Raw genomic sequence first — 26,597 nt, forward strand, 5'->3', positions numbered from 1 at the left:
CAGTCGTGACCGACTCTGAGGATGCGGTGCTCATCTCGCTTTATTGGCCGAGGGAGCCGGTGTACAGCTTCCAGGTCATGTGGTCAGCACGACTAAGCCGCTTCTGGCAAACCAGAGCAGCACACGGAAATGCCATTTACCTTCCCGCTGGAGTGGTACCTATTTATCTACTTGCACTCTGATGTGCTTTCAAACTGCTAGGTTGGCAAGAGCAGGGACCGAGCAACAGGAGCTCACCCCGTCGAGGGGATTCAAACCGCTGACCTTCTGATCAGCAAGTTCTAGGCTCTGTGGTTTAACCCACAGCGCCACCAGTGTCCCACCCACATCTTACACACCCCTATAAATCTTTTGTACTCAAAGGAAATTCAGAGAATTAAGCACACAGCATCCTGGAAAGCTTATGTAAACTAGGTCTCAGACCATAAGTCTCCTAAGGCTGGTGTTCTTCAACCCCCAACAATTGTTGCAAAGTAGGTATGCAAAATTTTCAGGCTGGGAATCCTCTTCATTACTTCCATTCATCACTTTGGGTCATTTTTCCATTTCCTTTTCTCTGTTGCTAGTCCTCACTCACTTTTATGACTCCAATAAAACTCTCTCCTTTTGCCTTCATTTATTTCTTAAATCAATGGCGATCCACCTGATGTATCTGCTCTGGTACAACACAACGATTTCTCTGGAGACTCCATGGAGGCTTATTAATCCACTCCTATCAGTCGTATGGGTGGAGAATCAGCACTATAATCACCTGTCAGCTTGGGCTTGGCAGTACATTATGTAGCAATGATGTGTACGCTAAGAGGAGGGTAAACCAGACGTAATATATACACTCGGTCAAACTAGAAACTATGAAGAAAGGCAGAAAGTTCCTGGGATATTTAACCACAATCTAAGCCCATCATCCCTAACTAACAAGACCAGATTACCATCTTCCAAGCCAGAAAAGCAAATGGTTTGGGGTGATGGGAGATGTAGTCTGCATAGGTAAGATAAGACAGGCAAAAGTAAACTACCGTATTTTTTTGCTCTATAAGACTCACTTTTTCCCTCCTAAAAAGTAAGGGAAAATGTTTGTGCGTCTTATGGAGCGAATGCAGACTGCACAGATATCCCAGAAGCCAGAACAGCAACAGGGATTGCTGCTTTCACTGTGCAGCAATCCCTCTTGCTGTTCTGGCTTCTGAGATTCAGATTTATTTTTTTTCTTGTTTTCCTCCTCCAAAAACTAGGTGCATCTTGTGGTCTGGTGCGTCTTATAGAGCGAAAAATACGGTATATAAGATAGCTGAATACATTAGCTGGAGATCACTAGAAGACTTCTAACAATCAAAGGAATAGGAAATTGTTAAGTTATAGCATCATTTATTTCCTCTGCTTTTCTGGCACACTGCAACATGAATGATCTCAGGATTTTATCCCTTTGCATTTATGATCTGGCACAGGGATGACCTACTGGTTCCCTGTAGACCAGAACCAGCCTCCACAGTAATCTTATCCGGTCCCTGCAACTCACTCCAAGCTTGGATCAAGATACACAGTAAACATCTCTCCACAATCTGCCAAGAACTGTCAATCACTGTCTCTGGCTCCATTTACCATTGGCCTCTTTGCCTTCTGCCCTGCCAGACTCAATGGGGACCAGCCACCATGGTGGACCAATTGTCAGAATCAATGTAAGATGTTTCCTAATAAGCTATTAGAAGCAATTTCAGTTGTCTTTAAGCAACATCTTTATATAACTATCATTATGCAATTATTCCACAGACTACTGTGAACGCTACTAGATTATCTACAAGATTAAACTGTATTCAGAGCATGGGACTTGAAAACACAGTTGTGGGGGCCATTCCAAGAAAACAACACCCACCCTATGATGAAAAATATGTATTTCATAGGCTCAGTGTTCTTTTTTTCCTTGTTTTTTCCAATATACAGCAAGAAAACATCACATTTTATCTCACTACTCACATTTCAGGGTGCAGAGAGCTGCAAACTTTGGCTTTAAAAAGCCAAATCTATGGCATATTTTCTGTAATTCCTTTTTTTTAAAAAAAAAAATACATGTTAACTTTGCAGTTTATACTTTTAGCCAGGGCTTTTTATTTAGCTGGAACTCACCAGCACCTCTCAGGTGGGCACCATTGCCATTATAAGAGAATGAGGGAGGCATTTGTGGTGTGTTCCAGAACCCTTTTTTCTAGAAAAATAGCACTGCTTTTAGCTCTCACACTGCAGTATCTTTTAGATTTTGACCACCAGTAGTAACCACTGCACAAATCTCATGCAACTCTGAGATCAAATTGGAACTAGAGGTTTTCCAGTACACAGGTCACACATTTAAACAGTACCCTATACCAGCTATCAGGCACAAGCCAAAAGTTAAGGTTAAAAGTGAACAGAATTCTCTGGAGTGATGAGGATACCAAACAATAACAGAGGAAACACAAACATATAGAACATAGTACAGTGGTACCTCAGGTTAAGTACTTAATTCGTTCCGGAGGTCCGTTCTTAACCTGAAACTGTTCTTAACCTGAAGCACCACTTTAGCTAATGGGGCCTCCTGCTGCTGCCGCGCTGCCAGAGCACAATTTCTGTTCTCATCCTGAAGCAAAGTTCTTAACCTGAGGTACTATTTCTGGGTTAGCAGAGTCTGTAATCTGAAGCGTATGTAACCTGAAGCGTATGTAACCTGAGTTACCACTGCAATCATGTTTACTTCAAAAATAACAGAGTACAGTTGCAGCCTGCAGCTCCTGCAGCCAATCAGAAGCCCTGTCAGACGTTTGGCATCCAAAAGAACATTCAAAAGCCGGAACACTCACTTCCGGGTTTTGATCGGGAGCCGATTTGTTTGGGAGCCAAGGCATTTGAGATCCAAGGTACAACTGTATTTCAAGAAGTTTGTTTCAAGGAAGACAGAAGACAGTACGTTAAGAGGCACACTTGACACTCCACAGATCAAGTACACAGTACGCAAGTCAGTTGTCTTGCAAACATCCCAAATAATCTCACAGAAGCAACATAAGCAGAAGAGGATAACAACAGCCAAACTAGATAGCACACAGCAAGAAGGGCAACATACCGACGCAATCGAACAATCCCCATTTGCACAACAAGAGTGCAATTCCCTCTCAGCTGGGCTTCTCTAGTACAGGAGCTGAACACCATAATAATTAAATGGAGCTTATTCAGAATTTCACACCCTGGTGACTAATGGACTCCAGCAATTGTGAACACATTACGTTCCCAGCTCTGTTCATTTATATTCAGATGTCTTTAGAGTCAATATCAATGACTGGCATTTGCTTAACAGCTAGCAATAATGAAAAGATTACAGAATCAAAGACCCATGAAAAGAGTCATTCCGTCCAGCCCTGTCATTTTGACAAACCCCAAGATGTTCATCCCACCGGGCATTCATACTGGTTGTTTAGAACAACCTCAATCATGGTCATGATCTCTTCGGGTATGTCAGGGGAAAAGGGGAAATAAGCTCTCTTTGACACTCCTGTGAAATTTTCATGGATAACCGCAACCAGCGCCGCAGCAAATTTGTTTTATGTCTGAGCTGCATTTAGCCATTTCATTATTCCAGTCGCATAGGGCATTTCAGCTCCCTCCTTCCAGCAGCACCCCGGAAAATCACCCCAGGATTCAGGGGAAATGCAAGGGGATGGCAACAGAAGAGGAAATTTGCACCCTTTTCTCAGTGCTTCTGTAGAAAAGCTGTGTGTCCTGCTCCTCCTTGGATCCTTGGCAGACTCCAGCAGCCTTGTTTGTCTGTTTACCAATTAGCATTCCCTTAACAAAACTATTATATCTGTCTCATAGCAACATGAGTCATGAAATCAGCTCCTTCAGGCCTCATTTGCTTGGTTCCTCTGCATCAAAACTCCTCAAATTTCTCTTAATCATCTGCTAATGTTGTCCTCAAAAACAAGCCCAAGGTCTAAAACTGGACCAAACAGAATGGGACTTGCCACTTTTGAAAATGTATCAAACTCCATCGCTTCCCTTCCACTTGTCCTTCCTCCTCCCAGGATTGTAACCCTCAAAATGCATCTGGCTAAGCTGTCATTTTGATTATTCCATGCATCTCCTGTCTGGCCTCCATCCTTGTTGCTTCTCTAGTCGATCAAGTACACAGCTGCTAATGGCAAGTCCCTGTCCTCCTCTCCCCATTCACTTGCTCCCTGCTTCTTTTTCCTGCTGCCAATCAAATGGAGGCTTCTCACTCTCAAGAACCTCTTGCGGGGAGAGGAAGGGAGAGTTTTAAGATGGCAATGCTTTATTTTTAAAAAGAAACGTTTGTCACTATTTGAACATGAAGAGAAGTTTCTTAGTCAGCTTAATCAACAAGCATAAATTGAACAAAATCTTGTGGCACTTTAAAGAAGGGAAACTGTGGACCTTCAGAGGTTGTTGGAATCCATCTCCCATGAGCCCCAGCCAACACTCAAGAGATGTTGGGGCCACTGAAGTCCAACAACATATGCAGGGCCATCCATAGGTTCCTCATCCCACAAATCAATTGTGACATATGGCTTTATGGGTCAGAGCCCACCTAAGTAGTGGCCAAAAACAAGAAACACTTGGCATAATATTACGAGGCATAACTTTTTAGCATGAGAACCCTTTAACAACATCATGCACATGTTTGCAAATCCTCAGTAGATAGGAAAAGCCAAAGTGAAAATCTCAGTGAATGGTTAGGCCTATATGGGAAAACATAGTCACTTAGGTAAGTCAGTCCCATGTTGCTCAGGGCTATATATGTCAGCAACATCACCTTGAACTTGACCCAGTAGGAAGTTGGCAGCCAGTGAAATGCTTTAAGCAGCAGCATCACATGTTTGTGGTTGTCTGATCCAATCAGCGGCCACACAACTGGGTTCTGCACCACTATTCTGGATCAACACCAAGGAAAGCCCCCCATGAGTGGCTTGTTGTAATCCAGTCTTGAGGTTGGCAATGCCCAAGTCACAGTGGAAAGCCTTTCCTGGTCTAGGAAAGGCTGTATCTGGTGCAGCAGGTGAAAAGGCTGCTTGCCACTGGGGGCATTGGGGTCTTCAGTGACAAGGATGAAACATGGATCACCCCCGGAGTACATACTTCATCCTTTGGAAGGAGTGCAGCCCCATCCAGAAAAGACAATTTGCCTAACTCCCAGGCCCAGGAATCACCCGTCCACAAGACCTCCTTCTTGTCAGGATTAGGTTTCATATTATTGACTCTTGTCCAAGTCACCACTGAATCCAGGAACTCATCAAAGGCCACACCCAATTCAAACATAACTGAGAAACAGAGCTAGGTGTCAGCATGCAAATGAACAAGTGCTCCAAATCTCTTGGTGCCTGTTCACTGACCCCATTATTAACATGCCTAATATGATTTTTCAAGCACAAAACCTTTTTAAAAAATTAAAGCTTATATTTTAAACCCTTATGCTAATTAGTAATTAACCTAGAACTGATTATCTCCAAATCTGGAAGAGCTGTGTATAGCTATTAACCAAATGAAAAACAACAAAGCCAGCAGACCTGATGGGATACCTGCCAAAGTCTTCAAAGTGGGCAGAATTGAACTTACACAACAACTTCACAAGCTCATTGGGGGGGGAAATCTGGGAGAGAGAGATCCCAGTAGACTTTAGGGATGCCAAATTATCAATCTCTTTTTTTTAAAAAAAAGTGACTGTGTAAACTATCAAGAAATCTCTTTACTATCTGCAGCTAGAAAAATTCTTACAAGGATCTTAGCTAACAATCTCCTAACAATCTCCGAGGCTACCATTCCTGAATCCCAAAATGGTTTTCGACCTTCTAGGGGGACAGTGGACATGATTTTCACCACTCAACAGCTTCAGGAAAAATGCAGAGAGCAAAACTGATCCCTGTATATGGTGTTTGACCTGACTAAGGCCTTCGAGACTGTAAATCGTAATGCCCTGTGGACTGTCCTTCTGAAAATTGGCTGCCCAGATAAATCTTTGAACATCCTTCAACTCCTCCATAATATTACAGCAACAATCGCGGATAACAATGGATCTCAATATGAACCATTCACAGTGGAATCAGGTGTTAAACAGAGTTGAGTTATCGCCCCAACTCTATCTATTATTTTCATTCCCATGATCCTACACTCCCCATTGGAGTAGAAATCATATACTGAACAGATGGAAAGCTCTTCAATCTGAGCAGGCTGAAAGCAAAGAGTTAGATTACCATAACTTCCATCATAGAGTTTCAGTATGCTGATGACAACAGAGTGTGTGCACACTCAGAGGATGCCCTTCAAACCATCCTAAATATCTTTCGCAGAAGCTTATGAAAGCTTGGCCTATCGCTCAACATCCAAAAAACCAAACAAGCACCAACAAGCACAAAACAACCCCTCTGCAGTGCCACATATCCAACTCAATGGTGTAACATGGTGTAACATTGGAAAGTGTCAATCACTTTTCCTACCTGGGCAGTTATCTTTCCACAAGGGCAGATATTGATGCCAAAATCCAGCATCGCCTGAGCTCTGCAAGTGCAGCTTTCTCCCAATTGAAGTGCAGAGTGTTTGAGGACTGGGACATTCACAGGGAAACCAAAACACTTGGTTACAAAGGTATTGTACTACCAACCTTACTGTATGCTTGTGAAACATGGACCACTTATAAATACCATCTCCAACTCCTTGAAAGATTCCATCAATGGTGTCTCCAAAAAAAATTACAAATCACTTGGGAAGACCAATGAACAAATGCCAGTGTACTGGAAGAAGCAAAGATCACCAGTGTTGAAGTGATGATTCTTCAACATCAACATAGTTGAATTGGTCATGTTGTTCGGATCATCTTCCAAAGCAACTACTCTAGTCTGAACTTAAAAATGGAAAGTGTAATGCTGGTGGTCAACAAAAGAGGTTTAAAGACTTTCTCAAGGCAAATCTTTAAAAATGTAGTATAAAGGTAAAGGTAAAGGTACCCCTGCCCGTACGGGCCAGTCTTGACAGACTCTAGGGTTGTGTGCTCATCTCACTCTATAGGCCGGGAGCCAGTGCTGTCCGCAGACACTTCCGGGTCACGTGGCCAGCGTGACAAGCTGCATCTGGCGAGCCAGCACAGCACACGGAACGCCGTTTACCTTCCCGCTGGTAAGCGGTCCCTATTTATCTACTTGCACCCGGAGGTGCTTTCGAACTGCTAGGTGGGCAGGCGCTGGGACCGAACGACGGGCATGTCCTAGGCGCTGAGGTTTTACCCACAGCGCCACCCGTGTCTCCAAAAAATGTAGTATAAACACTGACAACTGGGAAACACTGGCTTGTGAGCGCTCCAATTGGAGAACAGCCTTTACCAAAGGTGTCATGGACTTTGAAGGCGCTTGAACTCAGGACGAAAGAGAGAAACGAGCTAAGAGGAAGCACGTTTGGCAAACCCTCACCGTGATCAACTCCTGCCCAAAAACCTATGTCCCCACTGTGGAAGGATGTGTGGATCCAGAATTGGCCTTCTCAGTCACTTACAGACTCATTGTTAAGATTGTGTTCATGGAAGACAATCTTACTCAGCTACGAGTGAGCGCCAAAGAAGATTTCTGATGTTGCCAATTTTCAAGTGCAGGTATTATCAGAACAGCTCAGAGTGGGAAAACGCACACTCACAGGATATTATGTGTTCCTAACACACTGAGAATATATGGGTCAGTTTGTTCTGCCTGAGATAATTGGTCAAAGTGACTTCCCAGGGGAGGTAAGTGTCCTCTTGCAAAGTAAGCAACACCCTCACCTAGTCAGCTGTGACAAGCACTCCAGGCCTTGTGGGGCTTCCTTGCTGTGGGAATTAATGGCTATATATATCCAGGCCATGCTTTTGAAGAGACTTGGAAGGGACCTTTAAGCTAGGACAGTGCCCTCTGCAAACTGCCTCCACTCAGACGAAAGTCAGTTAGGCCATGCTGGCAGTGAAAATTTGGTCTAAGGGGACTCCAAGTTATCTTGTCATTTTAGCCTATGTGCTTCCACTTGGCATTTTCTTCTTCTTTTAAAGAGGAATTCATCTCGGTTTGATGGAAAATTTTCATTTAGGGCAGTGCTACCAGAATAGGATGTGCACCCAAATTTCCCCACTGTTGTCGTGTTTACTACTGAAGAAAAAGACTAGTACCCATCCACAAAGCTAAATATTGGTTTGTCATGAATGTTATATACGGCTTAACTCCAGAGAAATGTACTCACATCTGAATCCCAAAATCAACAGTTAGGCAACACCTTCATTAGGACCAACTAAAAGGGCACTAGATTTTGAGGCAAAACTGAGTTCTTCAAAAAATCTCTGTCAGGCTTGATGTTTTCCAAAGCAGTGAGGAAAGGGGAGGCACCAAAAGAAGAATAAATCAGTCTGATTGATAGCCATAAGGTTACAAATTTAGATTCAGTCACAAGATAGAGATTGCATAAATTCCTATGGGTGTTGCAGTTTTGTTATACATAGGATTCAGAGAAAAAGAGCGATGGGTGATCCCCGTTTTTGGAAGCAAATCTCAGAGGTTCTTAATAATAATAATAATAATAATAATAATAATAATAATAATAATATTTATTAAAGTTTTTTAATTTACAAAAGTACATGCATTGTCTCTTTTTCAGGTTGTGTTTTCTGCAGATCTATTACATTTGTTGTGAGACATTAGTGTTATATGCGGTATAAGATTCAGAAGAAAAGGAGTTGGGGGAGGTTCTTTGCTAGGCAGAAAGCAAGCATGATGCTCCCTCCTTTATTTCTTACCTTCCCATGCCAGGAATAGAAACTTTTGATCTCATTATGTAGCAAGCCATAGCTGTTCGCTTTGTCCAAACTCAACAAAGGATGATTCCCACAAACCCACTGTATGCTCACAAACCAGAAGGGCAAATCATAAACCATGGATTGCATTACTGCTGCTATAAAGTTACACAAACCATAGACTGCCTGTTTTGAACAAAACAATTAGGTTTGGCTGCAAATGAAGATTAGAAGTTTCTGACCTTAGCTTACAAGGACAGGGGGAAAGCTCGAGAGTTCAGTGTTTTGTAGTACATGTGAATAGCCTTAAATACAGATTGCATACCTTTGTTCACATAATTTAGCATGAGGAGGTAAAAGTGGCTTTTATTTACCCCTGATTGGGAAGAGGATCCAAAATAATGGTTCTTCCTCTGGACAACACAGAATAAAGGGTAAATTGCTCTGTGATTTTTAGATTATCTTTCCTTGCTTTGGCATCAGCAAGATAAGTTTAATTTATCTCTTATAGATTGAATGTGGCTAAAATCAAAACCTCTTTAACGCCGCTTGATATATATTTAAGTTACATAAGCATTTTCGATATATTCATGTGATTTTACTTGCCTCAACTCATCTACTTTCAGAGCTTGATATGAAATAACCTTGCTTCCTTCTATGCTAAGCATTACAGTCATGTGATCCATTTGCTTTATCATTTATGTTTATGAAAACCTATGTTTCAAATCCTATATCTGGCCTGCTCACACAGCTAAGAACTTCACTAAGCATGCTGGTTTAGCTACATCGCAATATAAAAATTATTTTAATGTACATATATCATTTTAATAGAGCATTTTGTTCTTTTCTTATTTAATGTGGCCTGTTGTTTTTGTGTCAGTTCCATTTTTAGCTCTGAAAAGCGACTAATAAATTCATACGGTACTTAACAGACTGTGTTCAGATTAGAAATCTCTCTGTGTCGGAAGATTTTACCCAATCAAAAACTTTGAAGTTTGAAATTAACCTCAGCCATGAAGTTGCACTATCAATAAACTTTGGAATGGACATGGGATTATGTTTAGCTTCATACTTTTTTTTTGAAAAATGCTGCAATATACTTTTGGACTTTTACCTATCAAATTTAAAAGCCATCAGTATATCAACTTGACCTCTTTTGCTTTCAAACACTGTTATTAGTCTAGACAGATGTCTTAACGCTACCATTAAAATAAACCTATGGGAGACACCATGGGAATAGTTCCCGGATAGATGAGGATTTCAGCACTCTCACAACACTCCGTGTACTTGCCCAAGTATCAATCAACAGAATATATACCTCTTTCTAGGAGAAAAAATAAATAAAAATCCTAGATACCTCTAATGGCATCTAAGATATATTCCAGGGATGGGAGTCTTTGGTTCTATGTTGTATGGATACAACTCCAATCATCCCTGGCTATGGGCCATGCTAGCTGGGGCTGATGGGAGTTTAGAGACGACGACGACGACGACGACGACGAAGAAGAAGAAGAAGAAGAAGAAGAAATGTTTCTATTTCCAAACTGATGAGATGTTGATGAACTCAACATTATGAGGAACGGCTAAGGGAGCTGGGCATGTTTAGCCTGGAGAAGAGGAGGTTAAGGGGTGATATGATAGCCATGTTCAAATATATAAAAGGATGTCGTATAGAGGAGGGAGAAAGGTTGTTTTCTGCTGCTCCAGAGAAGCGGACACGGAGCAATGGATCCAAACTACAAGAAAGAAGATTCCACCTAAACATTAGGAAGAACTTCCTGACAGTAAGAGCTGTTCGACAGTGGAATTTGCTGCCAAGGAGTGTGGTGGAGTCTCCTTCATTGGAGGTCTTTAAGCGGAGGCTTGACAACCATATGTTGGGAGTGCTCTGATGGTGTTTCCTGCTTGGCAGGGGGTTGGACTCGATGGCCCTTGTGGTCTATTCCAACTCTATGATTCTATGATTCTAACTCCATTCTACCTCTCCAACATAGGCAATGGTCAGGGATAATGGAAGTTGCAGCCCAGCATCAAAGAGAGGTCACAGGTTCCCCATCCCTGCCTCAGAATTTGGCCAAGGAAGCATTTGGCCTATATTTAGTGATGTATGGAAAGCAAAAAACCAGAGAACAGGCTAGGATGATGCTTACCTTACTAAGTTACCAACTCCTCTTATGTGAATCTGCTCTTTTGTGGGTGACTGCGTTCTGAGGCAAGGTTGATGGCAGCGCATGAGAGGGCTTTCTCTGTTGCGATGCCCCTTAATGAGGAACTCCTTGTCACAAGAGGTTAAATTCCTCTTTACATGTGTCACAGCAGAAAATATTGAACATTTTCCTTCTTAAATCAAGCTTTGGATTCAGTTGCTGCTTAGCATAGTAACTGAGAGCACTCAGAGTGCTGCTCTTTTTGGCCTTGTTTCTATGCCGCTGTTTTTAGTCTGATAATCTGTCTTTTAATGTCTGTTTTAAAAATAAGCCATTTCGAGGTATACCTTTGTGGAGGGGGACAGCGGGACATTGATTTAAGTACAGTGGTACCTCTGGTTATGAACTTAATTCGTTCCGGAGGTCCGTTCTTAACCTGAAACCATTCTTAACCTGAGGTACTACTTTAGCTACTACTTCCGAGTCTGGTACTACTTCCGAGTCTGTAACCCGAAGTGTTTGTAACCCAAGGTGTTTGTAACCTGAGGTACCACTGTAATAAATAAATAAATAAATAAATAAATAAATAAATAAATAAAGGCCTCACTCATAATGCTATCAGTGGGAAGAAAGCAATGTTAAAAAGGCCCTTACTGAATGTAACCCACCTAGCAGCTGTATGCCATTACTTTAGGACTGCAAAGCCTACATTATACCAAGTCAGACCAATAGTGTCTATGATGACTGGGAGGGACTTAGGCTGTGATCTTCCCTAACCTCTCTGTATGGGGTTTTTCCCCCTGGGCATGCTGGAGATTGAATCGACGACCTTCTGTGTTCAAAGCATATGCTCCGCCACAAAGGTGAGTGCCTTCTTCCAGATATATATAATGGGTGCTGCTGTGGTCTACACCACTGAGCCTCTTGGGCTTGCCCAAGGTCGGTGGTTTGAATCTCCATGACAAGGTGAGCTTCCATTGCTCCGTCCCAGCTCCTGCCAACCTAGCAGTTCGAAAACACGCCAGTGCAAGTAGATAAATAGGTACCGCTGCGGCGGGAAGGTAAACGGCATTTCCGTACGCCCTGGTTTCCGTCTCAGTGTTCTGTCGTGCCAGAAGCAGTTTAGTCCTGCTGGCCACATGAAAGTTGTCTGTGGATGAACGCCAGTTCCCTTGGCCTGAAAGCCAGATGAGTGCCACAACCCCGTAGTCGTCTTTGACTGGACTTAACCGTCCAGGGGTCCTTTACCTTTTTACATCGAGATTTATATATACACACATCACTTCTAATATTTCAGTTGCATTTGAATTCTTATCTTCTTCATCCATCAAAAATACATCGCTGCAAACCTTTCCTGGCCTTATCAGAATTATCCTCATTCTAAGGTGTGGTGGTGTTGCAGGCTGGTGGCACCTCGCCCTGGTCCTCCCCAGCAGGAACTGCCTAGCTGGTGGAATTCCTGGCTGGAAGGCCACACAGCCCTCCCAATGGCCGGGGAAGTTTGAATTCTGCCCAATTGCTGAATTGGCCAATGGCAGGCAGGCATAGGGGCGGGAACCTGGGAGAGGGGTGGACCTGACTGGGCTTGGGGCTTCACTCGGGGCCACTCATCCTGTATTTAAACAGGCCGCCTCTTCTGCTAGCACACAGTTCTTTGCCGGATTATTGTAGTTTCACATATGGAGTAGTGGAAAACAGGTTTATCTAAGACATCACCTTGCCAACAAAGGTCCGTATAGTTAAAGCCATGGTTTTCCCGGTAGTGATGTGCGGAAGTGAGAGCTGGACCATAAAGAAGGCTAATCGCAGAAGAATTGATGCTTTTGAATTATGGTGCTGGAGGAGACTCTTGAGAGTCCCATGGACTGCAAGAAGATCAAACCTATCCATTCTTAAGGAAATCAGCCCTGAGTGCTCACTGGAAGGACAGATCCTGAAGCTGAGGCTCCAATACTTTGGCCACCTCACGTGAAGAGAAGACTCCCTGGAAAAGACCCTGGTGTTGGGAAAGATGGAGGGCACAAGGAGAAGGGGACGACAGAGGACAAGATGGTTGGACAGTGTTCTCAAAGCTACCAGCATGAGTCTGACCAAACTGTGGGAGGCAGTGGAAGACAGGAGTGCCTGGCGTGCTCTGCTCCATGGGGTCACGAAGAGCTGGACATGACTAAACGACTAAACAACAACAACAACAAAACTATCAGGTGAAAATCCATGGCTGCAAGTGAGATTTAATGCAGGGCCTGTTCACCCGCAAACCATGTTTTCTCATAAGAAGCACAATGCCACTGTCATTCTGCATGTAAAATTTGAGAAATACTATACATCATTTTCATCTGAAACACTACTACGATTACTGATTACAATTCAGGTTGGGGTGGGGGGAAGAAAAGCCAGACATTTTACCTGATCATTTTTGCAGATCCACACATTGTTTCCTTGCAGCAAGGTGAAGATTTTGGCTTTGTATCCTTTCAGTTCCAGATACCCACTTTTCTCAGGAGGGACAGCGGTTCTCACTCGAGAGATTTCAGGTTGCGACTGCATAGCTCTGAGTATTGTAGCAATCCAGTCATTTCTTTCATCTAAAAAAAGAAAAGGGAAGAAAATGGCTCAAAAACTACTCATTGCAAGCAACTATTCAACACGATTTTAATGTTGAATTTTTAAAATGTTTTGCTTATGACTTTGTTTCACAACACCGACATAAGCTTTGGGGACACAATGTTGAAAGGCAGGACATTCGTCTGGAAATAAGGTGGAAAAATGAACTTGAAACATAAGTAATCCTGCAGGTGCATTGTGTCCTTTGAACTAGGCATGTGAGACACAATTCATTCCATAATATACTGGTATGTTGCAATAAATGCCACTCAGACGAGTAAGTATCTCCTCTCCTGAAATATCTTTTCATAGTAGTGGTCTACTTGTGTGACCAACACAATGTCAGAGGGGAAGATTTATGAATAAGGACTTTGTCTTTCATGAATAGAGCCATATTGTGTGTGTGTTTTTCTCCTAATCACAGGAGATATGTGCTTCTGAGTCCCCTTTCTCTATGTTTGTATTGACCATATCAATAGAGCACTTTCACAGTTGCAATTTTCATAGATCATCTGGTTGCAGCAAAGAAGGATAGGGAAATAAGGTCTGTACTGACTCCAGCTACAAAAGCTGAGGCTGCTGAAGAGGCCAGAGATCCGTTTTGGCTGTCTCTTAGTGCAGACACAGGTCATCAGTCCTGAGCTTCCACAGCCACCATTGGCAGGATCGACAGCAACAGCAGCCTATGATAATATTTTAATATCTTGCTAATGATGCTGTTTTAAATGTACACTCTTTATTAGACTTCACTTAGTAATGTTTTCTTCTGAAATGTTTAAGAGAAAAAATTAACTTTGGTGAGTTAAATGTGCATTCTGTGGCCGACTGCTCTCTTTTCAATGTTTTACGTTGAAATCTTTAGCATAATACTTTACTTTCCCATTAATTATGCTGCTTTGAATGTATACTTTATATTTGACTTTCTTGACTGATGTTTTATTCTAGATAGCTTAGTTTGATGTTTTCATGTAGGTTGCAAACCACTTTGATATCTTTTCTGAAGTATAAAGCAGTGTAGAAATTAAATGAAGAAGGAGAAGAAGAGGAAGAAGAAGAGGAAGAAGAAGAGGAAGAAGAAGAAGAAGAAGAAGAAGAAGAAGAAGAAGAAGAAGAAGAAGAAGAAGCAGCAGCAGCAGCTTTAACAGATTTGTGGGTACTATAATAAACATTAGCCAATTGTGATTCTTTGGTTTTAATGGCATATTTAACTATAAATCTTTTGGCTTAAATGGCTATAAACACTAATGAAATTATGTCCACCTTTAACAAACAAACAAGTGCCAGCACATGTTAGCTACTTTGGGCAGCAAAAAAACAACAACAAAGACTAACTGCAACTATCATTGCAAAAAGGCCATAGCACACAACACATCTTAATGAGGAAGGCAGACAACACTCCAATGCTATAGCTAACTTAATGGACAAAGGAAAAATTCTGCATGCATCCAATCAACGAGAAGAAATGCCTTCTAGAAAAGCTAAGTTTATACTTGACAATGGAAGTCCTCAGCCAGGCAAACTCAACAGGGAGGCATTCAGTAATGTTGGGTTGTAAGATTGCCTTCTCCCCCAGTGGCACTGCCAGGTATCAGTAGACTGGAAACCTCTATGAGAAGGCTTCTTCAAAGAAAAGGTTGGGGAAAAAGAAAACAGTCCCTTCCTCATTGCCTGCCTGGTCAGCCATCAAGTTTCCTTTTTCCAATTCACCAGGCAAACCACTACAGCAGCAATTCTCATCGAGAAGGGAGCATGCTTGTTTTCTCCTCCTGGAGGGTAGGACTCGGACCAATGGCTTGAAGTTGCAAGAAAGGGGATTCCAACTAAACATTCAGAAAAACTTTCTGACAGTAAGAGCTGTCCAGCAGCGGAACAGACTCCTACTAGAGATGGTGGACTCTCCTTCCTTGAAGGTTTTTAAGAAGAGGTTGGATGGTCATCTGCCATGGATGCTTTAGCTGAGATTCCTGTGTTGCAGGGACATGGACTATATGACCCCTGGGGTCCCTTCCAACTCTAAGATTCTATGATTCATAGGGCCTTTGTGCATTGCTATAAACATAAAGGTAAAGGTAAAGGGACCCCTGACCGTTAGGTCCAGTAATGACCGACTCTAGGGTTGCATGCTCATCTCACTCTATAGGCCGAGGGAGCCGGCGTTTGTCCGCAGACAGCTTCCGGGTCATGTGGCCAGAATGACTAAGCCACTTCTGGTGAACCAGAGCAGCACACGGAAACGCCGTTTACCTTCCTGCCGGAGTGGTACCTATTTATCTACTTGCACTTTGACGTGCTTTCGAACTGCTAGGTTGGCAGGAGCAGGGACCGAACAATGGGAGCTCACCCCGTCGCGGGGATTCGAACCGCCAACCTTCTGATCGGCAAGTCCTAGGCTCTGTGGTTTAACCCACAGCGCCACCCATGTCCCTGAGTGCTATAAACACAGCAAAGCCCCAATCAGTCACACCCAGCCTCCTCAGTTCTCTGGACCCAAAAGGTACTCTGGTATGCTGACCTTACATGTGATTTCCATGAATGAATTTACATCCAAGTAGTGCTTAGGTTAACGGCTCCTCCATTTTCCTGTGTGATTCACCTTTTGCCGGTAGAATGTTCAAGAGGTAACTAGCTGAAATGTTTCAACTCTTGTTCCCCTCTTAATACTCTATGGCCATCGGATTTTGCACACACACACACACACACACACACACACACACACACTCCATAAATAATTCAACCTGTACAATCATCTTCCATATTGATTCTGCGTCACACAAGCGAAAGGTTAATAAATGAACAGAAAAGAAATTGCTCAGTGCTCCTTTACTGAGCTTAAGTCCTGCTTTCAGTATCTTTAAAAAAAAGGCTAGAAACACTGCCAAAAAATGACAATGTATTATCTGTATTTATCTATCTATATGTGTGTAAGTCACAAGAAAACCTAAACCAGATTTTCTTCAATCTTCACACCCGAGCCATCAACTCCACATTGCTCTTTGTCAGTTTTGTACTGAACGGTGACTCGCACCAGATGGCAGAAAACACAGCTTTTTAGGGGTGTTAATACGTGCTAAAAAAGGTCCCAAGAAACTAAAACCATTTCATAAAAAGTCTTGAAAGTGCTACTTTACTTTTCTATCGTGACTATACACTAGAGTTTTGCACATTGTTAGTCCTCTCATGTATATTTTCCCTTGTTCCTCGTTCTTATATTGCAGTCAAAAATTATTATCCAGACTTTACATGACCAGAGATGATTATTTGCACTATCCAGACTCTCCTCGTCCCAGCCCTAGAGGAGCCAATGACTATAAAATAAGGCAAGAACCCTTTACCAGCCAACCAGCTCCTATGGAGAGACAAGGCTTGTTTCTCTATAGATCCAGTGAACATATACAGTGGTACCTTGGTTCTCAAACGCCTTGGTTCTCAAATGCCTTGGTTCCCAAACACAGAAAACACAGAAGCAAGTGTTCCGGTTTTCGAACGTTTTTCAGAAGCTGGACGTCCGATGCGGCTGTTGGCTATTGTTTCCAGGGTGCCTGCATCAATCAGAAGCCGCTCCTTGGTTTTTAAACATTTCAGAAGTCAAACGGATTTCCGGAACAGATTAAGTTTGAGAACCAAGGTACCACTGTATTTGGCGCTTTTGTTTTTGCTATTTATTTTGCCTTTTTTGTTTTTGAGGCTTTTTCAGTTAATTTGTTTTTGTGACTGTATGGAACCCAGTTCAGCTACTGATTGATTGATTGATTGATTGATTGATTGATTGATTGATTGTGTGACTGTGGAAATGGATAAAAGCCCCCTATCCAAACAATGACTATCATCTGTGCAGGTAAGATTTTTTTTTTATCATTTACAATACTGTCTTATTAATTTTATAGTACAGTACACTGACTATTGCTTTCATTTTATGGATCAGTGCTCTTGTTAGATAGTAAAATTCATGTTCAATTGCTGTTTTAGGGGTTGTTTTTAAAAGTCTGGAATGGATTAATCTGTTTTGCATTACTTTCTATGGGAAAGCGGGCCTTGGTTTCGGAATGGATTTCCAGAACAGATAAAGTTTGAGAACCAAGGAACCACTGATCTAAGCTCTTGCAGAGACAACAGCTTGGATAGCTGCTTCAGCAGAACCCTGTGAACTGTCCAAGGTCCTGAAAGCGCTCCTGACTCAGAGGACCCATTTGACCTCTCGGCTACTGCCAACTTTGACCTCTCACAGAAAAGGACAGTGAACAGACATGAAGGTGTACTACCAAAAGGGTTTGGGGGCTCTGGGACTTGGCAATGGGCGTCTTGCTGAGGCCTGGCCCTTAGCAGATGTCCAACGACAAGCCCTAACACTATTTTTATCATTTTCATTTGCCCCCTTGCTTTGTAACATGTCATCAAGGGAGTTGAGGAGATGTAAAGCTGCTGTTTTCAGTTACAGCCATATGTTTCAGGTAGCGCCTAGTTACTGCAATATTATGCGAACCATTGCAGTACAGCACTTACTAAAGGACCATCTGAGTTCACCAATATTCCTGTGGTCTTTATCCAATCCAAGTTAGAATGCTGACGACTGTCAAATTTCTACAGATGTCTTAAAGTAACTGTTGGGCTATGGGAAAATCCCTCAAATACAGAGGTCAACTGTACAGTAGCTGTACAGTAGATCCAGACATTATCTGTTGGTCTCATAAAACCATAATGACTCATAAGACAAGCTACTCAAGGGCTTGGTGACAAATTGCATGTGTCTTTTCCTGAAAGATACAAAACTCAATATGACCAGAACCTCTTGAGTTCATTACAGGAATAAATGTTAGACTTATACAGAGCAAGCATCTCAAAGGAAATCACTAATCGACTGCTCCCATTTTGTTCTGGACTTCGGATAAAGTTGTAATCCTTGAACTGGAATAAAAGCCTCCTTAGCTTCATAAGAAATATCATCCACAAAATATGCAACCCGGCACATGGAACACTTGGAACCGAAGAGAAAAACAGAATGAACCAGCTATGGCCCTTAAATACATCCATCTTACCTTCCTTTTCAGCCCTGAAGACAAATACCCTGTGCGCTGTAACAACTTCAAGTTTGTTGTCCCCATGGGCTCTGACTGTAGACATAGCAGAGAGGAGGATTATTCCCTTAGAGTACACTTCCTGTATCAAATGCAATAAAAAGAGTCTATGAAGGTACAAGTTAGTCTCACTTGAAAAGCCCTATTTGAACTAATGGCACCAATGGCAAAGCATAATTTTTGATACGGCCTGCAAAAAGGAGAGTCTCCAATCACAATCAGCCTAGCCCCCTTCAGGGTGTTGCTCATGTGCTGTACCTACACATGAGTAGGCCACACTAACAGGTTCCACCAGCTGATGTTGTCACATACAGCGTAAATGTCTGCAGAGAGGGAATCTTTGTGTACAGAAGGACACACACTAAGTCTCCCTCCTTGGAGATGTTCACACTGTATGTGTGGGTGCCAGGGGCTTGGACTAATTGACCTTACCCTACTCATTCATGCTACAATGTGCATGGAAAACTTCTGAAGGGCCTTTTCAACACTGGCCCTGGCCTGGTGGAACGCTCTGCCTCATGAGACTAGCAGGATCTGATTTCTTTCCACGGGCCTGTAAGACAGAGTTGTTCCGCCTGGCCTTTGGCTTGGAGCCAATTTGATTCCCTCCCCCTCTTTCTTTTTCCTTTCTCCTCCTGTGATGAAGCTGCATTTTAATATTTTAATGTTTCAATATTTTAATGTTGTATTTTAATCTTGTTTTTAAGTTGTATTCATTCAACTTGTTTTTATTATTGCTTGTTAGCCGCCCTGAGCCCGGCCTTGGCTGGGGAGGGCGAGGTATAAATAAAAATTATTATTATTATGTGCTTTAAAGGTCCAAAAAATGTTGTACAGCAGAAGAGATGAGCTAAAACTGCAGTAGAAAAATTGCAGCAGAATGGCTGTTTTGTCTTACAGCGAAAGTAGTTGCATGAGCAGAACTACCAGCCTGAACTCAGTATTTCCTACCAGCAATAACAACAACCGCTATGTATGTGGGGGTTATTGTACACTACATGTACTTTGTTATTTTTCTCAGGGTAAAACTGGTTGCCATACATGAAGCATCATTGCTGTGTATTTCATCATAGTGGACTAGCTTGATTATAAAATTTCTGCCAGCTCTCCTGCCAGAAATTATGTACTGGTGTCTGCAGGCATCTACTGTCTGAATTTGGTACTGCTACTGCATTACAGTCACAGTGAAAATATCCAGCACAGGTGTGTGTGTAAGCTACTGAGGATTCCACAATCTCTCCCCTTCCCAGTTTTGACATGCATCCTTTAATCAAAATTTTAAAAAATTGCCACACACACAGACACACGCACGCACTTAAAATCACATCAGTGTCTCAACTTCTACAGAGCAATGCTTTCAACTAGTCTTTAAAATGAAACCATAAGAGAGGTTCCTTTTCCAACATGTGAACAAAGAATGAGACTGTTACAATTATTAGTAGGGCATAAAATCCTACAGCCCAGGATTGTATTTTAGTGCTGTTTTTACAGTATTTTTCTGAATAACCATGTGTGTGATTTTGCAATTGTAAGCTAGCATCTGGAGTCTCCTCAAGCAGATGGGTATAAATGTTTTAAACGAACAAAAAACGTAGGTTTATGGGGCTGCCACCCACTATGACAAAGGTGGGGAACCTCAAGCCCAAGAGCAAAGTCCCTCGAGTCCAGACCTCTCTAGTCAGTCCTCTAAACTTTCCCCAGCCCTGATCCTTGACTTGCTTGAGTGCTTTGGCTGAAAAATGCCCTTGAACTATGATAGTGCTTCCTGCCTGCTTGGACAGAGGGAGGTGTGTGTAGAAGCCTCTGTCCTTTGCGTGGCTGGAGTATGGCCTAGTCTACTGAAGCTGAATGTCATCTCTTTGGCCACATCCACTTTGGCCAGTGCTCACACACCACTGGAATACAGCTGCCGCAAAGTTGCCCATTAGGAAGTGCATCCCTTGGGCTGAAAAGGATTTCCCCCCGCTGTGTTATGGCAACTGCTTCTTTCGTCCTTCAATGCATATTTAGCAGAATTGAAAGGTGTGCAATATTCCCCCAAGTTTGTACAACCAGTAAGCTGCAACTAAGTACAGTCGTACCTTGGATCTCAAACAATACTTGGCTCCCGAACAATTGAAACCCGGAAGTGAGTGTTCTAGTTTTTGAACACTCTTTTGGAAGCCGAATGTCCGACGGGGCTTCCGCAGCTTCTGATTGGCTGCAGGAGCTTCCTGCAGCCAATCAGAAGCTGCACTTTGGTTTCCAACTGTTTTGGAAGTCGAACGGACTTCCAGAACGGATTCTGTTTGACTTCCAAGGTACGACTGTACACACTAACAGGTCTAACCAAGTACATATTATCTGACCAGTGCAAACTTACCTTGTCATTATTGTAATAAGAAATGCTTTCACCGTCAAATTTTACCCAGCGCTTTTGAAACACATGTTTTCTGTGTGCAAATCAAGAAAAAGAAAAAGAAAGTTATTTGGAGAGGTGGAACACCAATGGTTCAGATGAATCATCATCATCATATTTGTATGCCGCCTTCCCATCGTTTAAACCATGCTTAAGGAGGCTTACAACATTAAAAGATTTACATAATTACAAACATAAAAAGGCAAAAAAAAACCACATCAGAAAGTACACAACCAAATCGAAACAATTTCCACGTAAATCATAAGAAGATCTAAAAATAAAGATATAAGAATTGTTTTTAACAGAGCTATCTAAGGTATCTAACTGTTGGAGATGCAATAGGGATAATGCTTCTCTAAAACATGTTTTTTCATTGTCCTATATTGAAAGAGTTTTTGGCAGAAGGTACCTGAAACCATCAGCAGAACTGTATGGAACAAAATTACCTTTACAGAGCAAAATATCCTCTTGAATTATATACCCAGTACATGGAACCTTACAAAAGGACAATACGAGTGGACTCTCTGTGCCCTTACCACAGCAAAAAGACTGATACTGATGAATTGGAAAAATTAAAATGTATCTCCCTTCTACAATTGGATTGAAGACTTATACAAACTCACAACATACAGACAACTTGCATATAAACAGAGACTTGCCATGGGCAAATTCAATGATATTTGGAATCCATTCTTACAAATACTGTAATAGGTTACGATCTGGTGAAGTACAATAACAACCTTGTAAAATATACAGTTTGGGGGTTTCCCCCCTCCCCCCTTTGTTTTTCCTTCTGCACAGGTTCTGTTTCTCTTTTTCCTTTTCTCTTTTTTTGTTTGCATCTCACCATGTTTGGTGCATATATAGTTATGCACTTTTTGAACTTTCAATAAAGATGTTACCAAAAAAAGAGAGAATTAATATCAATAACAGCAATCAGCTGCAATCCTTTGCACACTACTGCCCACTGACTACAGGGGTGTGTGTTTCTGAGTAAGCACAAAGTGGAGTCTGCTGATAGGCTGCAATCCTAGCCCCAGTTACTTGGGATCATACCCCATTGGATTCAATTGGATTTATTTCTGAGGAGACATGGTTAGGATTGTGCTGTTTGTCTACCATTTCTTACAAAGCTATCGCTGCCCATTAACCTCCCAGGCTTTTCAGAAGACAAAAAGGAGAGCAAGCAGAACCAGTCACCTACTGTTTACATGTTACAAAGTCCCATTAAGAAAGAAACATTCTCAGAGTTAAAGATGACATACCCCTGAGGAGACAACTTATCCAGCCATCCTTCTTTTGCCTTCTTTCCTGAAGGACCATAAAAGCAAGCATAGGGTGATATTGAGTCTTTGGGGCTACTGGCCAATTCATCATGGTGGGAAGAATATGTCTGCTCCTTAGCACTGAGGTCAAGCTTCCCACGTCTGAACCTTTTTGATGTTTTATATTTTCCTCTCCGTGTACATTGAGCATATTCTTTCACTGAAGAGTATTCTGATTCCCCAGCAAATCTGTTTGGCGGTACAAACGTATCCTCCTGGGGTACTAATTCATTGTTCGCCACATCTTCAGCGGTTTTCTGTTTCTGATTATTAAGAGTACTGAAAGCAAACACACAAAGTAACGCTACTTCAGACAATCAATCTTCCTCTTTTGCCACAGGGTGTTGCAATTTAATTCGGAACAACAAGCATATGAAAACAACAAAACATCCCACATAAATGTCGTAAAGAGACCTGCTGAAGTCCGCTGTGCTTTTGAAAGATAAGAGAACCTTTTTTTTCAGGCTGAGGGCTAAACTCCAGAGCCAGAGGCACAAGTGACCACAGCAAAAAATGTAAATTTTACCTTTCCTCAGTGGGCTGGTTTCTACACACACGCAAACACACACACACATATGCCACTATCCAGGCAAACAATGTCACATTTCCAAGAAACATTCCAGCTAGGCAAAAACACTCAAAGGCGGTGCAAAGCAGAAATGGCAAGGGGTGTCAACTGGGGAATTGTGGTTCAAGAAGCAGGTTAGCCTGGGAAGACTCCACATCACAACTGTAATGGATGGTGCCTCCAGCTGAAACATATAGGCAGTGCCATGCAAATATGTTTCCTCCTGCAGGTAAAAAGATAAAGGTAAAGGACCTCTGGAGTGTTAAGACTAGTCAAAGGTGACTATGGGGTTGTGGAGCTTGTCTCACTTTCAGGCCAAGGGAGCCAGCATTTGTCCAGAGACAGCTTTCCAGGTCATGTGGCCAGCATGACTAAACCACTTCTGGTGCAACAGAACACCGTGATGGAAACCAGAGCGCATGGAAATGCCGTTTACCTTCCCGCCACAGCAGTACCTATTTATCTACTTTCACTGGCATGCTTTTGAACTGCTAGGTTGGCAGGAGCTGGGACAGAGCAACAGGATCTCACCCCATTGCAAGGATTTGAACAGCCGACCTTCCGATGGGCAAGCCCAAGAGGCTCAGTGGTTTAGACCACTGCGCCACTCATGTCCTGTAGGAGGAGACACCCACCACCACCCAGACCAAACTGGAAGTAGTAGACAAGCCTTGAAGCCCAACTAGAGCTATAAAACAAACCCCAGGCTACTCTGAGATACCTACAGGGTTGTACAATCAATTTCAGGCAGAAATAAGAACTGGGATGACGGTAAAAATAAAGGGGGGAGACAGGGTGGGCAGGGCCATATTTTTGCTCATGTCTATGATTCTACATCCCTGCTATGTCTTGTATTTAGAACTTTGTCAACCAATTGTTGGTCTCTGCTGTCTAAAATAATGTCCAATGTTTTAAGATTACGTAAGGTTTTTATTTTTATATCGTTTTATATATTGTTGCTTTTCAAATGAAGATCAGTCTAGAAAGAAACCACTACGAATACAGTGGTACCATGGGTTGCAGACGCTTCAGGTTACAGACTCCGCTAACCCAGAAATAGTACCTTGGGTTAAGAACTTTGCTTCAGGATGAGAATAGAAATCATGCAGCAGCTCTGGCAGCGTGGCGACAGCATGAGGCCCCATTAGCTAAAGTGGTGCTTCAGGTTAAGAGCAGACCTCTGGAACGAATTAAGTACTTAACCAGAGGTACCACTGCTACTAAACAGTTCCACTAGCACAAGTACTTTTGGCTGCGCAGTGGAACTTCTTCTCCCTCTTCCCTTTCTGTGAACCCCCTAACTATGTTCTGGGGGGTTCTCCCAACCCTCTGGAGCAGATTTAGGGGGCACATAAGGAGAAGATAAGTTCCTTTGCAGAGTGAAAAGTGCTTGAGCTAGCAGAATTGTTTAGTTGGATATCGCCCAATGATAATAAATACAGGGCCTATTTTATGGGTGGTCGTACCAGTGACTGCGATCATGGATTATCAGCATGCATTTTCCCTATTTACTACTATTTTGAAACAAAAAAAAAATATGATGAAAGCAATAATGCCAAGTGAATGTTACTTTTCTCCAGTTTTCATCTTGTAAACACTTAGATCTGCTCCTAAGCATATTTACTGTAACGTAAGCCCCACCGAATTCGGTGGAAATTACATCCTAGTAAGTGTGCTTGGGAGGACAGGCACTTTGTACAGGGAAGCGGGGAAAAGACACTCCAAGATATTAGTATTTGCAATGGGAGGATATTAATCTGAAATATACAACTAGCAGAGTTCTGGAGAGCCAGTCTTTCTCGCGGCACAATTGTCCTCTGACCATTCCATTATTAAAGATGTGTGCCTTGGGCCATTTTATCCCGCTTCGCTAGGCACATCTTAAAGAGGCAAACAGAAAAAAATAAAAATATTTGAAATAGCCCTAATCCTTACTTCCACACCAGGTTTACCAGCTCAGAGGTGCCTCCCTTGGTTGGCAGTGATTCCCTAGAGCAGTGTTTCCCAGAGTGGGTGATATTGCCCTCGGGGGGCACTGCAATGATGGGGGGGGAGCGGTAGTATCCTCAGGTGCAATTGGGAGGCATTGAATAAAAATAAGGGGCTGGTGGAAGCAAAAGGAAAGTAAGAAAATGGGCTTCACTCAGGCCCAGGAAGTGGATCGCAGCTTGCCTGTGCACCAGGCTCAGCCTTCTCATTGGGATTATTTTTAATGCTATCCTTCGTTATCTTAATTTTCTGTATGTAATGCAAATGTTGCTACAGTTGAGCTTAATAAATAATTTTATGACTTCAAGCTTCAAGGTGTCTTATTTACGATATCTTTCTTTACTATGGAAATATAGCTACATAAAATGACACAAATTTGTCACTGCGTCTTTCTGTTTCCAGGGGGCGCTGAGTAATTATTATTTTTTCTGAGAAGGGAGCAGTAGGCCAAATCAAGTTGGAGCACCTATGCAGCTGAACACTTTTGATCATTGTCAGCTTCTTATGTAACATCAGGCCTCCACTTTAGCACAAAGAATGGGGGAAAAACTGAGATTTCTGAAAGAAGAAGAGAGCAGAAGCAGCACAGGGGTGTGTGAAAACCAGACCACGTTGGTTTCCTGTGGTTATTCCCATACAAGGCAAAAAAATCCATTGAAATAATAATAATAATAATGTATACAGGTTGTAAACATGATGCAATTTCTCAGTATTAAAAACCCCCCACGAAATCCTGATTCTGTTACACATGTTCTAATTCCAAGCATTTAAATCAAGAGAGGTATGTGTGATGTTTGACCAAAAGTTATAATCCAATACCGTGTTTTGTTCAGAAGGCTCTCCCCGAGAGTGTTTTCGTCGTCTCTGTTCTCTTCCGGTGTGCCTGAAAGTTCTTTGTCGTAGTTTTCCTGCAAATAGAGAGTCCGAAGCTGAATAATTAAATGGGTAATTTTTGGAGAGCTAAAAGGCTGTCAGTTGCATCCAGAGATGCCCATGCACAAGCAGAAGAGACTTCCAGTAATGCAACAGGATTTCTATCCCTCAAGTTTCTATCCCATGAAACACAAACAGGAGGTGGGCAGATGTGAGGGACTCCCTGGTCTTGAATGGGGTAAGTGTGCCCCTGAAGGATCAGGTGCACAGCCTAGGAGTCATTTTGGACTTACAGCTGTCCATGGAGGTGAAGGCCAATTCTGTGTCCAGGGCAGCTGTCTACCAGTTCCATTTGTTATGCAGGCTGAGACCCTATCTGCTGGCAGACTGTCTCACCAGAGTGGTGCAAGCTCTAGTTATCTCCCACTTGGACAACTACAATGCACTCTATGTGGGGCTACCTTTGAAGGTGACCCAGAAACTACAACTAATCCAGAATGCAGCAGCTAGACTGGTGACTGGGAGTGGCCACCAAGACAATATAACACTGGTCCTGAAAGACCTACATTGATTCCCAGTACATTTCCGAGCACAATTCAAAGTGTTGGTGCTGACCTTTAAAGTTCTAAACAGCCTCAGCCCAGTATACCTGAAGGAGCTTCTCCACCCCCATCGTTCTGCTTGGACACTGAGGTCCAGCTCCGAGGGCCTTCTCGGTAGTAGCGCCTGCCTTGTGGAATGCTCTTCCATCAGATGTCATGGAAATAATCAACTACCTGATCAACTCTCCAATGGTTTGACTTTACCCCCAAGGCACACTCTTCCATTGTCTCCTGGGACAG

General features: G+C 42.5%; 1 protein-coding gene across 3 annotated transcripts in view; it reads right to left on the minus strand.

Moving 5' to 3' along the window:
- Window positions 1–26,597, minus strand: part of ARAP2 (ArfGAP with RhoGAP domain, ankyrin repeat and PH domain 2) — a 137,522-nt gene that overhangs the window by 79,224 nt on the left and 31,701 nt on the right. For all 3 annotated transcript variants that reach the window (XM_081207576.1, XM_081207575.1, XM_081207574.1), the window contains 5 exons: window positions 25,702–25,790; window positions 22,266–22,604; window positions 20,965–21,034; window positions 18,564–18,684; window positions 13,333–13,511 (listed from right to left, as the gene is read on the minus strand). In XM_081207576.1, coding sequence (XP_081063702.1) covers window positions 13,333–13,511; window positions 18,564–18,684; window positions 20,965–21,034; window positions 22,266–22,604; window positions 25,702–25,790 — 798 coding nt within the window. The remainder of the gene's footprint in view (window positions 1–13,332; window positions 13,512–18,563; window positions 18,685–20,964; window positions 21,035–22,265; window positions 22,605–25,701; window positions 25,791–26,597) is intronic.

The sequence above is a fragment of the Podarcis bocagei genome (genome assembly GCF_964188305.1).
Source record: "Podarcis bocagei genome assembly, chromosome: 9".
NCBI classification, from domain to species: domain Eukaryota; kingdom Metazoa; phylum Chordata; class Lepidosauria; order Squamata; family Lacertidae; genus Podarcis; species Podarcis bocagei.